General features: G+C 38.1%; 1 gene segment (V, D, J or C); it reads right to left on the bottom strand.

Moving 5' to 3' along the window:
• Window positions 1-16,425: 16,425 nt before the first annotated feature.
• On the bottom strand, window positions 16,426-16,987 carry LOC116099905. The segment is given in 2 exon segments: window positions 16,426-16,748; window positions 16,872-16,987. Coding segments are annotated over 2 exon segments (372 nt in total).
• Window positions 16,988-17,717: the final 730 nt, after the last annotated feature.

Raw genomic sequence — 17,717 nt, forward strand, 5'->3', positions numbered from 1 at the left:
AAAAAAAAAACAAAGTTAAACCAAAAAAAAAAAAAATCCCAGTGAGTTCATTCTCACTTGGCATCTATGGTAATGGGGCCTAACTTTAAGTTTGCTTTATATATATCCAGTGATATTCCATTATAGAAAATTTATTTTCCTTTCTAAGCTGGTGTTCATTACAGATAATTTCTTAATTACTGATAAAACCTCTGTTCTTCCTATACTAGTCAGGATGCCAGAATGGCCAAGTACAACCAAGCAAATGATAGCTCATGCTGATGAGGATGTGGATGGAAGTACAAACTATTACAGCACTATGGAAATCTGTGTGGAAGTTACTCAGAAAAATAGGAGTAGGCTCTACCTCAAGATCTACATATACTAGTTTTGGGTTTATACCCAAAGGGCTCTATGATCTATTGTACACCCACCTGCTCATTCAGCTCATTGCTGCTCTAGTCATACTATCCATTAATGAGAAAGGGCCTAGATGCTCACCAATGGATGGATAGATGGTGGAAATAAACTATATTTACATAACAGAATATGATTAATTTGGTATCTAATATGTTTGAAGTAAGATGTTTGCATAATCATAGAACTGAACACAAAACCTCACATCTAAAAATACATTCTTAAATACCAGATAAAATGTATTACTGAGGTATGTATTCTCTGCAACTATAAACAAATAGAAAAATATTGTGAAAGATATGTTAAAAGAATCTATAGTTCCATGACTCAAAAGTATTCGAAATGTCTACAATCTAAGAAATACTTCACTGATTAATGTATTAACTGGAAACTGGACATTAATAAAAAAATTTAGTATTCTTGCTATTGCAATTAATATCAAACGGCATACTGAGGGTGAAGACTGTCATTTTTATTTTTAATAGATTAGTTTCAAGGAGAAGGAGATGTCTCTCTAAAGCATTTGCCTTGAAAAAAATAGAACTCAAGTTAAATTTTCAACATACACATAAAAACAAGCTTCAGCCACATTTGTCCATAACTCCAGCACTTGAGCATGAAGAACAGCAAATCAAAATCTCTGGTGAACTATTCTAGACAACAGAAAATTCTACATTTAGCAGAAGACCCTGTATCAGAACTTTAAAATGAAGGTAAGGAGAGGAGTAAGTTATAAATATCCTGAGGTCTTCAATCCCAACTATGGTTGACTCCAACATCTTACAGAGACATCAAGCACAAACACACACACACACACACACACACACACAAACACATGCACATACACACATACACACACACACACAAACACAGACATATACACAGTTATTTTTATATTTTAAGTTAGGGAAGAATATAAACATGTGCAAAGAAGTTTTCTGGGTTATTATTTTTTAATTCTCTTTGTATTTTATGTTGTTGTTGTTTTGCTTCTTAGAGTTTACTTTTTCCTTTCTTTTTTTATTGGATATTTTATGTATTTAAATTTCAAATGTTAACCCCTTTCCCTGTTTCCCCCTTGAGCCCCCATCCAATCGCCCCTCCCCCTGCTTCTATGAAGGTGCTAACCCCACCAACCCTCTCCTACCTCCCTGCTTTCACATTCCCCTACACTGGGGCATCTAGCCTTCACAGGACCAAGGGCCTCTACTTCCATTGCTGCCAGACAATGCCATCCTATGCTACATATGCAGCTGGAGCCATAGGTCCCTCCATGTGTACTCTTTGGTTGGTGGTTTAGTCCTGGGGTTATCTGAGGTTTTTGTTGTTTTTTAGTTTTGTTCTTCCTATGGAGTTGCAAAACCCTTCCGCTCCTTCAGTCCTTTCTCTAACTCCTTCATTGGGGTCCCAGTGCTCAGTCTGTGAGCATCTGCCTCTGTATATGTCATGCTCAGACAGACACTTTCAGGAGACAGCTATAACAGGTTCCTGTCAACAGCCACTTCTTGGAATTAACAATGTAGTCTGGGTTTGGTGGCTGCATGTGTGATGGATCCTCAGGTGGGGCATACTCTGGTTGGCCTTTTCTTCAGTCTCTGCACCACACTGTGTCCCCTAATTTCCTTTAGACAGGAGCAATTCTGGGTTAAAATTTTGGAGATGAGTGGTTGCCTTCCATCCCAACCAGGGTACTTGCCTAACATCTGGATATGGTCTCTACAGGTTTTCCCTCCTCTTTGTTGAGCATTTCAGGTAATCTCATCCAAGTTGGATCCTGGGAGCCTCTTACTTTCCTGGCATCTTGAACTTGCTGGTAGCTATCCCCAGTTCCCCATCCCCCATTGCTATTAAGAGGTCCACTCAGAAACTTTGGAAAATTCCACTAGGCTCTCCTCAGCTCCTGGAAGAGAGAGGTCATAAATCATGTAGGCACCCCTCCCTTCCAGAAGGGAGAGGCTGATTATATTCCTCAGAAAGACCACAGGGGGGAAAGACCTTTGACCACCCACAGATAAGGGAAGCACTTGATGCTACCTCATTCCCTAAGGACAAATCAATTTAAAAGTCACACTGTTCTGACAATCTCATTGTGCCTAGTTGCTGATACTCAACTCTGCCCCTGGAAACTGTATAAAAACTCACAGAACAGGTGGCCCAGGGAATGCCACCTCACCTTTGGTTGCAGGAAAACCCCAGCATACTGTAACAATAAATTCCTGTGCCTTTACTTTGATCCCCAGCTCTGCGTGGTTCATTCAGAGGGCCCATGGTATCTAAGGCTCATCACAGTCCTGTAGCTACATATTTCTGTTCAAATTCCTGACCCTCTCTATATAATCCCGGTCTCCTCCCATACTTGATCCTGCCCCTCTTTACACCCTCCTCCATCTTTCTTCCTCCCAAGTACTTCCTGCACTCTAACTCCTGTAAGTATTTTGTTCCCCCTCCCTCTAAGAATGACAGAAGCATATGAAGTCTTCTTAAACTTCATATGGTCTGGAAATTGTATCTTGGGTATTCTGAGATTTGGGGCTAATATCCACTTATAAGCAAGTACATACCATGTGTACTATTTTATGAGTGAGTTAACCCACTCAGGATGCTATTTTCTAGTTCCATCCACTTGCTTAAGAATTTCATGAAGTCATTGTTTTTCTATATCCATTCTTCTATTGAAGGGCATCAAGGTTCTTTGGAGCTTCTGGCTATTATAAATAAGGCTGCCATGAACTAGTGGAGCATGTGCCCTTGCTATATGTTGGAGCATCATTTGGGTAAAAATCCAGAAGTAGTATAGCTGGGTTCTCAGATAATACTATGTCCAATTTTCTGAGGAACTGTCAAACTGACTTCCAGAATGGTTGCACCAGCTTGCAATCCCACCAACAATGGAGGTGTGTTCCTCTTTCTCCACATCCTTGCAAGTATCTGCTTTTACCTGATTTGATATTAGCCATTCTGACTGGTCTGAGGTGGAATCTCATGGTTGTTGGTTGTTTTTATTTGTATTTCCCTCATGACTAAATATGTTGAACATTTTTTTATGTGCTTCTCGGTCATTAGATATACCTCAGTTGACAATTCTTTGTTTAGCTCTGTGCTTTATTCATAGTAGGGTTATTTGGTTCTCTGGGCTTTTTGAGAAAATCAAAAAGATAGATAAATCTTTAGTCAGACTAAATAGAGTATACAGAGATATTCGTCTTTGTTTGGGGGATAGCTTCTTACTCTATAACCCTGGCTAGCCTAGATCTTTTATTTAAATGAAAATCAACTTGAAATAATGGAGATACTCCTCCCTACAAATGCCAAATGCTGTGTTTAGAGACATAACTAACACACTCTATCAAATTTCAAATCTTAATGACTTTTACAGAGCAATCTTTTTACTGGTAAGCCCTACTCTATTATACACAATCCTTGATGAAGGCCCCCTTAAGGATTGAAGATTCTTTATTGCAATGTTCTTTCTACTTGTTAAATAATCCTGAGATTTATTTTCATACTTATCAAAAATTACCACCATGCTTATTTTCATTATTAAATCCACTGTTGTGGCACCTACAAATATTTCACTAATGTTTTTCAAATAAAATGTTAAACTTACAGCTACATCTATTTCCATAAATTGCTCTGGAGGCAAAAGTGAATCGAAATGCTATGATATCCTCCAATATTTTACTGTTTGTAAAAACAACTTCATGTTGTTATACCTTTTAACTTAAAATGATTTAAAATAAGTCCAGAAACTTAGCCAAACTTAGTTTGACAAACATACGCTTTTTTCTTTCAATCTCTTTCATTTTTTGTCTATTAAGTGGTAACTACAAACCTCTCATCAAGAAATTTGCATTTTTTACCAAAACCTATTGGACAATTTATTTAAATCCATAAAAATAAAAAATACTTTATATTCAAGAGTTGTTCACTTACTATAAAATATGCATAGGGAATTTTGCAACTGACCCATGAATCTTTGAAGCAGAGCTCTCTGGTCTTTGCTGAGACAGGAATAAACTAGATGCTGTTGTTTAAAACAATGCTCCACCTGAATTTCCAACAATTATAAGGGTATGGAATAATCAATCATTCTTGCTGTCAGTCTTGGATTTTCTCTGGTTGCAGTACACTAAAAGAAGATTGTCTTGTTACACAAGGACAACTGTAAGCTGCATTTTTCTAATACGGAAATAGAGCAAAGAGAATTCAGAGGCAAGGGAGACTTTGAGGCTTCCTCATTTCACATATTTCTGTAAAGCATACATCTGCCTGCATCTGTGTAACACTTTGAAGGCTGAGGCAACACCAGAAACAGCTGAAGCATCCCAGCCTCACACTTCTGCTTTCTGGTATTTTCTGCTATGGGAGGCCAGTTGTAAATTTGTTGACAGTAATAACTTCCAACATCTTCGGGTTCCACACTGTTGATATTGAGAGTGAAATCTGTCACTGATTCACTGCCACTGAACCTGGAGGGGATCCCAGAGATGGACTCAGAAGCACACCTGATGAGAAGCTTTAAAGACTCATGTGATTTTTGTTGATACCAGTGTAGGTACTTGCTAATAATCTGGCAGGCCTTGCAGGAAAGAGTGACTCTATCTCCTGTAATCACCAACAGGGTAACAGGAGACTGAATCAGCAGAGTGTAACCTCTGGACACTGAAAAATAGAAAAAATATTAGTAGGACACAATTTTGAATATGAAAGTCACTCCTAAACTACTTAGAAAAATAAAAGATTTTCATTTCATGAATTTCTTTAAACAGGAAGTCAAATCCCATGTGATGTTGGCTTCTTTTTTTTATTAGATATTTTCTTTATTTACAATATCTCATTTCTCAGGTTCCCCTCCAAATTTAAATTAAATTAAATTAAATTAAAAAAAAAAACAAAAACCACCCAGATGTCCCTCAACTGAAGAGTAGCTACAGAAATTGTGGTATATCTACACAATGGAGTACTACTCAGCTATTAAAAACAATGAATTTATGAAATTCTTAGGGAAATGGATGGATCTGGAGAATATGATCCTGAGTGACATAACCCAATCACAAAAGAACACACCTGGTATGCACTCTCTGATAAGTGGTTATTAGCCCAGAAGTTTGGAATACAGGAAGAACAACCCACAAACCACAAGAAACTCAAGAAGAAGGAAAACCAAAAGGTGGACATTTCATTCCTTCTTAAAAGGGGGAACCAAATACCCACAGAAGTAGTTACAGAGATTAACTATAGAGCAGAGACTGAAGGAAGGACAAGCTAGCCTAAATATAGCTATCTCCTGAGAGGCTCTGACAGTACCTGACTTATACAAATGTAGAGGCTCACAGCCATCTATTGAACTGAGTACAGGGTCCCCAAAGAAGGAGTTAGAGAATGGACCTAAGGAGCTGAGGGGTTTGCAGCCCCTTAGGATGAACAACAATATGAACTAACTAGTACCCTCAGAGCTCCCAGGGCCTCAACCACCAACCAAGGACTGCACTTGGTGGCTCTGATTGTTCTGGCCATGAGAGGATTGCAAATTCGATCATCAATAGGAGGAGAGTACCTCAGCCCTGTGAAGGTTCTGTGCCTAGTGTAGGGGAATGCCAGTGCCAATAAGTGGGAGAGGGTGGGATGACAGGCATGGCGAGGGAGGAGGCAACAGGGGTTTGTTTTTGTTGTTTTTGTTTGTTTCTTTGTTTTTTTGGAGGGCAAACTGGGAATGGAGAAATTTACATGTAAATAAAGTATCTAAAAATTAAAAAAAAAAGAAATTTATTGACTCATACAATGGTTTCTCTAATTTGGTAATTGAAGAAATAGGTCCAATATTATACAATCCATGTATACTTTCAGCTTGTTTGATTGTGACAGTGTCTTGCTGTGTACAACATAATAGTCTTGAGATCTTGCTTCTCTTATCTCAGCCTCTCTATTAGTAGTATTGTTTATTTCATGTTTTTACACTATACTATGGTTTTCAGAACAGCTTATATATTTTAAAAGTTATGCAAAAGAAATGTAGACAATTAAATTTGGAGGGGGTTTGTAAGAGAACAACAAAGAATAAGACTGAATGCTTTGCTTGACATTTGTAACTGTTGTGTAAAGTTACCACAGTAAGAGCCAAGATTTTAAGCTCTAAGAAATATAAAACAAACAAACAAACAAAAACACTTTATATATTTATATTTATTTAAGAAAATACTAGTAGTGATGTATTCTTTTGAAATGTACAGTTAATATGTTTGGAGTTATTTAAAATTTCTATTGAGAAAAACATATGTATTTTTAGTATTGCCATAGACAAGCATCTATGTATGACTGTTAAATCGATTGCTGTTTTATATCAAACAACTTTTATAATATTCATTTTTATTGTTATAATATTTTATAAATTTTAAAGAATATGACAAAAAGATATTGTAGATATTGAATGGGGGTCTCTGGGAGGAGTTGGGGTACAAAAGGAAAACAAGAATGTAATTTAATTCTATTTACTTAAAATATGTTTTTAAATGTTAACAAATTCAGATAAATTGAAATCATGTAACTTTTCTCACTATAATGCAATAAAACTTAAAAATAGAATTAAAAAAAGGATTTAAAAAAAAACTGAAACAAACCCATGTTCCCGTCTCCCTCCCCCTGCTCAACACCATAACCCCTCCTGCTTACTGCCCCTGGCATTTCCCTATATTGGGGCATAGAATCTTCAGAGGGCCAAAGGCCACTCCTCCCATTGATAACCAACTTGGCCATCCTCTGCTATACATATGCTGCTGGAGACATTAGTTCTACCATGTGTATTCTTTGGTTGGTGTTTTAGTCCCTGGTAAGCTCTGAGGGTACTAGTTAGTTCATGTTGTTGTTCATTTCATAATAACTAGGAAATGGAATCAATTTTGATGCATACCACAAGACTACTGGATAATTGAAATGTAGTACATTGATTCAATGGAATTTATCTAGGTATGAAAACTCATGAAATCAAGAAAAGTTTGGAAAATGTATGGTCTTGGGAAAATTATAATGCCTAAATATTTCTATTTCCTCATATATATTTGCCACGTTCTTCCTGCATGTGTGAATTGTAACTTCAAATTTCAATTTGCTGTTTGACTTGGATTCTGCATTGCCATATGAAGCTACAATGGGTCTCTCACATTGGGAGGTCTTTGGAGGGATTACAACAGAACAAATGTGACAGGGAAATAAATAGCCAGGTAGTTTGGGAAGAAAGCTTTGTATATGATTGTGATGAGAGGTTGAGAAAGAGGATGATTATATATGTTAAGATTATTCTACTAATCCCCAAAGGAAAATAAGCAAACTAATAAATCATACTTGGTAGGCAAATTTATAAAGAGTCATTGGAGATAATGGAGTATCTGATGATTGGCTTCCTGCAGGCATTCAACACAAGAAGCAGATATGTGCAATTACCATATATTAGTTATTAGAAAAAGAAGACTATAAGGTGAAAGAACATGCATGGGAATATTTAGGTATATGCTGCATCTGCAATTATCAAAACACAGACAAACATAAACAAATTAAATATCATGTACAATATTTCCTTCTTTTTCTTTTTCATTATTTCTTTCCTTCTTTTACTCTCTTTTGTCTTTCTTTCTGACTGTCTTTTTTCTTTTCTCTCACTCTATATATGTAAAGAACCTATCAATTAAAAACAGAAATGAAAAAAGTATAAATAAAGTTAAATTTTCATTTGAAAATAATGGACAAAATTATCAAAAATGATGAGTACTGGCATGATATTATGAGACAAAGATACTACAAAAATGCTTTGAGTTCATTTTTTGTTGTCCATCTAATGCTATATATCTAACCTATCCTTTAGAGAAGTTTGTTTCCTTTGAAACTATATTTTTATTTGGAAGTGGTTATCAATAGGAGACAGCCTGTGTTTAGGAATGGAGCATGTGCACATATCTTTTAGCCCTAGGACTCCAATGAGGCAGACCCCAGGCAGTCCCTGATTATGATGCCTCAGTCCCTGTTATTTCATTTTATATCAATCATGTTGATTTTAGAATTTTTTCTTTGGGTCCTCCATCACCTCTGATTACTAGACACTTTCCATTTCTTCTTTGACAGGGTACTCTAGCACCTATGGAGTAGAATTGGATGGATCACATTTTGAGTTGAGTATCTATGGTCTCTCACACTCTGTGGAATATCTGACTCTGGGTCTATTTGATCTCATCTGCTGCAGAATAAAAGCTTCCTTTGTGACAACTGAGCAAAGAATTAATCTATTAGTATAGCAAAATGACATTAGGAGACATTTTACTGGTAGTTTTTTGTTTGCTTGGTTGACTGCTTGCTGGCTTACTTGCTTGCTTGCTTGCTTGCTTGATTGATTGATTTGACTGATTGATTTAGAACAGCAGCATATACCTTTGCTTTAGGTTTTCAGGCTGTCTAGACTCTGGTTATTTGGCACAAAAACAGCATTGGGTACAGGTTCCATCTCATTGAGTAGGCCTTAAGAAAAAGCAAACATAGTTTGGTTACTCCCACTTATTTTGTGCCATCATTGAACTAGCAATTCTCACAGACAGAAAACATTCTGGATCAAAGAGTATGTATGAATTTGGTGTTGGTGTTTACTTTTCTCTTTTGTTCACTGATGAGTACCTTTATGTACCAAAGATACTACCATGTAGAGGGAAAGGTATCAGCTCAACACATACGGTATTCAAGGATTTGTGTAGGTATTGTCTTCAGAAATAGGGCTTTGCTATCTGTGTGTTTGGATAGCAACCTATCTTCTTGGCAACAATGTGAGTTGTCTGGAAGTTTTCATTGCACACCTTTGCTCAACAACCCAATTAGATGTAACTCCATCCAAGGAGAGAAAGTTTACGTGATGAACAGAGATGATCAGTTGGGGATCTGTGTCCCTCATATTTTGGTGATTTGACTTACATTGCCTTCATATGTGTATATATTTTTTCAAGACTCCATTGTATTAGGTTTCCATACTACCTCTTAATAACCCTTAGTTTGGGCTGTCTCTTCCATATCTCCCTGTTTTCCCTTCCTTATCCTCATATCCCTACCCCTCTCCACTTGAATCTGCTGATATATTTCCCCTCACTGAACCAATATATAGCATCTATTCTGTTTCATTTATTTTATAATATTGAGAAATGTCTCATGTATTCCTTATCATTCCTAAACTTTTATCATGAAGAGGTGTTAGATTTTATCAAGAGCATTTTCTGTAGCTCATGAGACTATCACAAGTATTTTCTTTTGTCTTTTAGTTTACTCATACATTTACATTTACATTTGTTGATTTACATATGTTGAACCACACTTGTATCTCTGGGGTGAAGCCTGCATGATCATGGTGGATCATGAAGTAGATGAACACTTAAATTCAGTTTACAAAAAGTGTATTAAGAATATTTCCAGGCTGGTTAGATGGCTCAGCAGGTAAGAGCACCGACTGTTCTTCTGAAGATCCTGAGATCAAATCCCAGCAACCACATAGTGGCTCACAACCACGTGTAATGAGATCTGATGCCCTCTTCTGGTGCATCTGAGTACAATGTACTCATATGCATAAAATAAATAAATCTTAAAAAAATATTTCCATCCCTCTTCATAAGTACAACTATTCCATAACTTTCATTATTTGGTCTTTATGTGGCTTAAGAACCATGGTAACTACAGTGTGGGTCTTATTGCTGGCAGTTTCCCACGGAGATCTGTAGCCCAGCTTGGTGGGGGAGCCCTTGTGCAGAGAATAGAGCAAGCGTGGATGGGGTGTCCCTGCCCTGTCTTTCAAGATGCTCTGCTTCTCTGCATTGTCCTGTACTAAGTCGAGTTGTGCTGGGCCAACAGGCTGACTAGCCACTGAGGAGTGCAGTGCAGCTTCAGGTCACATTTAGGGAGAACAGATCTCTTCTGAGTGTTAACAGCTCTAAGAACAGAAGACTCAGACCACGGAGTAGATCTTTCACATGCTTTATTTCCCTGGATACCATACATATATATAGTTTTGGAGGGTCATTCACATTTCGGCAGCAGTTATCACTCATTGGTTTGGGCTGAGAATCTTTATTTGCATATAAGAGGGCTTGACCAATATTACACACCTCTCCTGCTGGGGTTGTTGTGAGGGGTTGGGCTGAAATCTGAGCCATTGGTCTCAGGCACACAGAACAAAATGCCTACTGTCCCTTCTGGGCAGATGCTCAGTGGTTCTTCGGGGTTCCAAGGTGGCTGTTCTGGACTCCAGCTGCCAGAATTGCCCATTGCCCCACACTACAGCATCATAAAATTAATTGAGAATGTTCCTTCTGTGTTGGGCTGCTTACTGTAAAAACTGCTATATTCTCTCCTGACATTAGCTCATACCAATTCTCACCACTCAGGTCTCTGCTCTCCTAATTACCCTCAAAACATCAACTTTCTGCAATGTTGCTGGACTTAATAGCTCTGTTAAGAACACCAACATCTATCTGAAAGTGTTTCAATAACTTACTCAATTAGGTGACATATCTTGACATAGCATTTAACGTAGATCTGATTTCTTCTCTTTCTCCTGGGAGCAGAAAGTATATCAAAGTTGAGCTCCATCATGTAACAATGCTTTTTCTGCCCAATAAATACAATACAATCAATGTTCAATGAACCATTCTCTATTGTATATGCCATGCCTATTCAGAAGATCCCTTAAAACAGGGTTCACAATTACATGCCTCCTGTCAGGATTAGAAAATCCAGTCTTTAATGTAGTTACTTGGAAACTATCAAGTTTACTCAGAGACACAAAGAATATTTGACCTTTTTTGTATCTTGTTTATAAAAATTCATAAGTAAAAATATCCATCTCATTTTAGTAACAGATGAGAGAAGATTATATATTCACTTCATTCTACTTGTCAGTTGTAATACTATGTTAGAATAACCTTCTATGATTAGAAAACAGCCTTCTTATCTCTCAAAGAGACCTTACAAAATTGGTCTTTTAGCTATTAAACAACAGAGGTGATGGAAAAACTAAAACATCAAAAATTCATATGTGCTTTAGAAATCAAAGTCATGTTTCTCTGTCTATTCTTCATTATTTTGGAGAAGTCACTTTGGAAATTTAATTTAAAACAACAGCATACATGTCTCTGTGTTAGATTCTCTGCAAGGACACTGTGAGGTTTTATGGCATGTTGTATAGAAGATGAAGATGAAGTTGCACTAGAGACCATATATTGGAAATTCAATTGGCATGCATTAAGTTTAGTCAACCCAAGAGAGAAATTATGTATTAGGAAAATGGAAGGTCCATTGGAGAAACATGTATTTGTCATTTGAATCCTTAAATATATCACAATGATTCCCAACTGATAGATATGGAGTGGCCATACTTGGCCTTGTCATAGTTGTTTTGATCTTGTTTGTTCCAATCTTTATTCCTATTGCATGTTCCCTCCTTTCACTTCATATGGTGAATGCTTGCTATATACAATTATATTTTAGAAATATATGAGTTGGATTTTATGTTTTAGAGATTCAAGTATAAAAGAATGTCTTTTCCTCGAATTACATTTTCCACAGTAATGGGAATATTAATGAAGAGCTAAGGAGATGAATACAACTTGTCCTCTGACAGAAGACCCTAGTTTACTCATCACTACTACAAGATAATAGTGAACTTATTATTGAGTCTTGTTTCAAGGGATCTGGTGACCCATTCTGTGGATACTTGCAAATTCATAACACAAACACACACACACACACACACACACATTTACACAGGAAGATAAAAAGAAAGAATAAATCTAAGAGAATTTTTGAAGTTGAATATAATATATTTTGTATTTTGAGATCTTTATGATTCCATGGAAATATGAAGGAGACTATTATAGTTGAGCAATGATATTTTTAATGGTCATATTGACTAGGAGTGGACTGTGGCAAATAGTATTTGTCACTTGGTTTCTTTGAAATATTTTTCAGACTCAGAAAATAACCTTGCCCTGAACTTTTTTGAATTATTTCTATTAACTTCATTAATAGTGCCAACAATCTATCCATACCTGTGATTTTTCAGGTTGTGGGAGTCTTGTTCAAAGAAATAAGAAAAAACACACACAATGAATCAGGAGATGATTTTATTCAGAATCAAAGTGGAGTACAAGACAGATAGTCTGAAATAGAGGAGCAGTTCCTACATGAAATTTACATAGTAGATAGCTCTAAGAACTTATGTTTTTTATTATCCACAATAAAAAAATTTTAGTTACTAAGGGATCTAATTACATGATTTACTATTTTAGTTGATAATCTTTTTCAAAATAAATATCCTCTACCCACGATATATCTGATTGTAATCATATAGATGGTGGATCACACATAAGCCACCATAAATCAACATTTTCTGTAAAATGTTATGTAAGGCCAGTGTTAATATGAAAAAAAGACACAAACAAACCCACAAAAAATTTCAATCCAAAATTTATCCTGTCTACATGTTATGCTGTCATGAATAAGGGAGCAGAGACTGAGGAGATGGACAACTAATAACCAGCCCAACTTTAGACACATCCTATGGGCAAGCGCCAGTCCCTAACACTATAATGATGCTCTGCTTGCAGACAGGAGCAAATTGTGCTCTGAGAGGCTCCATCCAACAACTGACTCAGATAGATACAGACAGGCATAAATGATCAGTAGATGGAGCATGGGATTTTTATGGAAGAGTAGGATGAAGAATTTCAGGCCCCAGAGGGAATAGGAACTCCACAGGAAGACCAACAGAGTCAACCCACCTGGACCTTTGGGACTCTCAGAGACTGAATCACCAACAAAGAACATACATAGGCTGGAACTAGGCCTTCCCCCTTACATGTAGCAAATGTGCAGCTCGGCCTTCATGTGGTTCCCAAACAACGAGAATAGTAACTATCCAAAAAATTGTGGCCTATACGTGAGATAAGCTCTACTAGCTGTGCTGCCTTGTCTGGCCTCAGTGGGAGAGGAAGCAGCTGCTCTCCAAGTGACTTGAAGTGCAAAGGGCAGGGGTGATATTCAGGGGCCTCACCCTGACAGAGAAGAAGGAGAGAAGGGATGGGAGATGGATTGTTGGAGGGAGTGACTATGAGCAGGGATTGTGTGTTGGATATAAATTGAATAAGTAAAAAAACAAGATACATTTTTAAAAAAGAATACTGTTCACAACACAGTTATTGTAGCCTTCATTTGGAAACTACTACCAATGCATTATAACTCTCTGAGTATATACGGCCATGTAGAAGATACTATAAAGCCACGGGATGGAATATCTCCTTTAGTTTTGTTGTTGTTCTTTTTGTTGTGGTATTGTTTTATTTTGTTTTGTTTTTTGAGAGTGATATGCATGCAGTTTGGTGAACATATACTTACAGGTTGATAAGTGTTTTATTTTAAAAGGAATGTGTCTACAGGTCAAGTCTAGTAGGTTGCTGAGCCCTCTCTACTTATACCTGCTCAACTCTGAATCAGTCTTTTCCTACAATATTCTACCTGCAAAATCTTTTACATGATGATGGTTCAAATGAGAACTTCCTCTAAAGGTTCACATATTTGCATTCTTAGTTCTCAGTGCTTGGAGTATTTGGGGAAATTAGTTGGTGTGCCCTTCTTGGAGGTTTGTCAAAGAGAGTGTGTTTTGAAGTTTCAAAAGCCCAAGCCACACCCAGGTGTCTCTTTGTCTCTCAGTGTCTCCTACTGGCAGACAAAGATAAAAGCTCGTAACTAATCAATCAGGTCTATGCCTGCCAGCCTGCTGCCACACTTACCACCATGATATCCCTAGACTAATACTCAGGAACTGAGAGCTCCCCAATTAAAATCTTTCTTTGATAAATTATCTTGGCGATAATATCTTATCACAGCAATAGAAAAGTATGCCAATAAATAAATGATAATCAGGGTAAAACCCATAGATTCAGTGTAGTAAGCGGTAGAGGAAGAAGCTAGAGTGGGGAACATGGACCTCCCAGGGAGGGAAAAACATAATAGATGTTCTGTATGACTCTTACATTATCTCTATAGCCAGAAGCTGTCTCAAGATCTCGCAACTAGGTGACCAATAGCACAAATGACATCCATATCAGTATGGCATGCCAGACCCTTCCTTCAGATCTTAAGAAAGTACAGATATCCTATCTCTAAGTCTCATCTTCTTGGAAGAAATGACATGTACCCTTGTGGCATCCTGCCCCTCTGCTCTGTGCTGGTTCCGGAATTGATAGAAATGTCAGGCCCAGGGCTGAGGCTTCCCACTGTGGTGCGAAAACATTGGCAATGGCCCCTGAGTTCAAACACGGACAATGCAGCTCGGAAGATCAAAAGGACTGAAACTGAAAACTCAGCCTGCTTCTCCATTTGAAGTTTGTTTTGTATACAGACTTTTTTCTCTGTTAACATGTCTATGCTAAAAACCAAGATTGTTTTGGTTTCGATGCTGTCTGTTGCCATATAAACCCAGTTCTCGATAGTAAAGAGACATCACATCACATCTCGATACAGCTACCTGGTGTCCGTTTCTTTCTTTCTCTTACCCGCTTGTGTTCACAGGTACTCAATAATCTCCAGCCCAAGAAGCACCCAACGGAAATGAGGGCGCCGGCCGGACCCCTACATACCCTGGGATGAGTTTCTATGTAACTACACTTTTTCCTTTACCAGGGATTGATTGTATTATACCAAGAAACTTTCCCCCCAAACTGTATTGTGTTTAAATTTGTATTGTGTTTAAATTTCATGGGAATACACTGCCTGAAGTCAGCTTCCCTAAGTCTGATCCAGGTTGAAGAAGTCAAATTAAACTGAGCTTGCTTCCTCATATCTTTGAACTGTGCTTAACTGCCTGGACACTGGAAGAATTTCTCTCAGTTAAATGCAGGAAAAATGGTTAAAATTTTCTGTGAATTGGAGTTATTAGAACTAGGAATCAAGTGAGAGTTTGGACACAAATCCAGATCCTATTCAAGAACAGCAATTGTTCTTAATTGTTAACCCATCTCTTCAGACTCCTTCCTCGGGATATTAATCCTATAAATAGATAAAAATTTTCTTTGAAAATAACTCCAACTTGTAGGGCCTAGTGGCTCACTGCTGTAGAGTGAGTCTCTCTCTCTCTGCTGTTGAGGCCTGTGATGGGCCATGTTAGTTTAAAAAGATATAATGTATAAATGATATATTTTATTATAGGAAAGAGAAAATAGACTGGTCAAGTAGAGAGAAGGAAAGAAGAGAAAAGAGAGAAGAAGAGAGAGATAGAACGGAAGAAGAAAAAGAGCAAGAAGGCAGGAGAAGAGAACAAAGAGCAGGCAAGAGAGGAAGAGGGCAAGAGAGGAGACAAAGAGCAAGAGAGGGAGGAGGGGGCCAACAGCCCCTTTTATTGTGTAAGGCATGGCTATCTGTCTTTGGGCCGAGGTATTGGCTGTGCTCAGTGACTGGGGGTAGGGTCCATCTAGCATACTGGGAACTTGAGGCATTGTCTGCCTGATAGAGCACATATCTCCTGTGGAGGCAGCTGTGAGAGGTTGTGACTGAAACAGGAGTCAGATTCAGGAATTATAGTAGATCTCCTTCTGCCCCCTGCAGGCAGAAAATGCCCACTAGGGCTCCAGAGTTCAAGGCCTAATTTACTCGACTGAGCCTAAGTTGCCGGAACAGACCACTGCCCTACACCAACTGTGTGTGTGGAGGTGAGAGTGTTAAAAAACTTGAATGAATTCTACCTGTTGCCATAACTCTGCTACTTAGGAACATTTTGTTGTTGTTGATTTTGCTTCTTTTTTTGAGTCGTTAAAAGCATTCCTTTGTTTTGAAACAAGGCTGAGGTCAATGGCTGGGATATAGGACACAGGAAAGTTTCTCTGGTCTCTGTATATGAGCATCACATTGACATTTAAGCCCTAGCAAAGAGAAACATTCTCATCAGCTGTGCAGCTGGAGACAACCTAAGGAGCAGTTGGGGCAGCCTGTGCTCTCACTTCTGCTTCCCTGAGTGGTTTATGTCATGGCTTGAATCACTGTGGGAGGATAGTCATAACTCTGTTGACAGAAATAAGTTGCAAAATCTTCAGGCTGTAGGCTGTTGATCTTGAGAGAATACTGTGTGCCAGCTCCACTGCCACTGAACCTCGATGGCACACCATCTTCCAAGATAGTTGCAGCATAGATCAGGAGCCGAGGAGAGTTCCCTGGTTTTTGCTGATACCATGCTAAATTACTGTAAATGTTCTCACTTGCTCGACATGAGATGGAGACAGTTTCTCCCACAGATGCAGACAGGGAGGCTGGAGACTGAGTCATCTGGATGTCACATCTGACGTCTACAATGAAAAAATTGAAAACAAATTCCCACATTATTAATTCTCTCACAAGAGGATTTTCACTGAGACAAAGCAGCACTGACTACAGGAAGCTGAATACATTTCCAATGCTTTGTTCCTTACCTCTAAGCCACAGCAGCAGCAACCCCAGGAGCTGAGTGGGCACACTCATGTCTGTGTGTGATCAGTGTGAGGCTGACTCCACTCAGGGTGAGACATGACTATGAAGAGGTACTCATGTCAGTTGACTGTAATTTGGGTACATGCAAATCAGCAAAGTTTAGGCACGGTTGCAGGACTCATCAGGTCAGTAACTCATTGCAGACATATGGTTCTCTTTTGTCTCACATTGAGACACAGTACAGGTTTATTTGTAGGGGATTAACTTCTCTTTGAACAACAAACAACAGCAATAGTCTATGATTTGTATCTCATTTTTATATGTATCATGCTCCATTTAGAATTTCCTTGTCATGATTTCCTCCATGGCAGGGTATTTCAGATATGGTACCATTCTAGACACAGCATAAATCGTTCCATTGTACATTTTCTTTTTCTTTTTCTTTTTCTATTAGATATTTTCTTTGCTTACATTTTAAATGCTATCCTCTTTCCTAGTGTCCCCTCTGAAAATCCTCTAACACATTGCCTTCCTCCTGTTTACCTACCCACCCATTCCTGCTTCCACTTCCATGTTCTGGCATTCCCTTATACTGTGGCATCAAGCCTTCAAAGACCAAGAAGGCCATCTCCTCCCATTAGTGTCCAAGAAGGCCATCCTCTGCTAGATATGCTGCTGGATCCATGGGTCCCTCTATATGTACTCTTTGGTTGGTATAGTCTCTGGGAGCTCTGGGAATACTGGTTGGTTCATATTGTTGTTTCTCCTATGGGGCTGCAAACTTTTTCAACTCCTTTGGTCCAAGAGTAATAGAATACTACTAAAATGTATGACTTATACATAAAGAT

Source organism: Mastomys coucha, unplaced genomic scaffold (assembly GCF_008632895.1).
Source record: "Mastomys coucha isolate ucsf_1 unplaced genomic scaffold, UCSF_Mcou_1 pScaffold20, whole genome shotgun sequence".
NCBI classification, from domain to species: domain Eukaryota; kingdom Metazoa; phylum Chordata; class Mammalia; order Rodentia; family Muridae; genus Mastomys; species Mastomys coucha.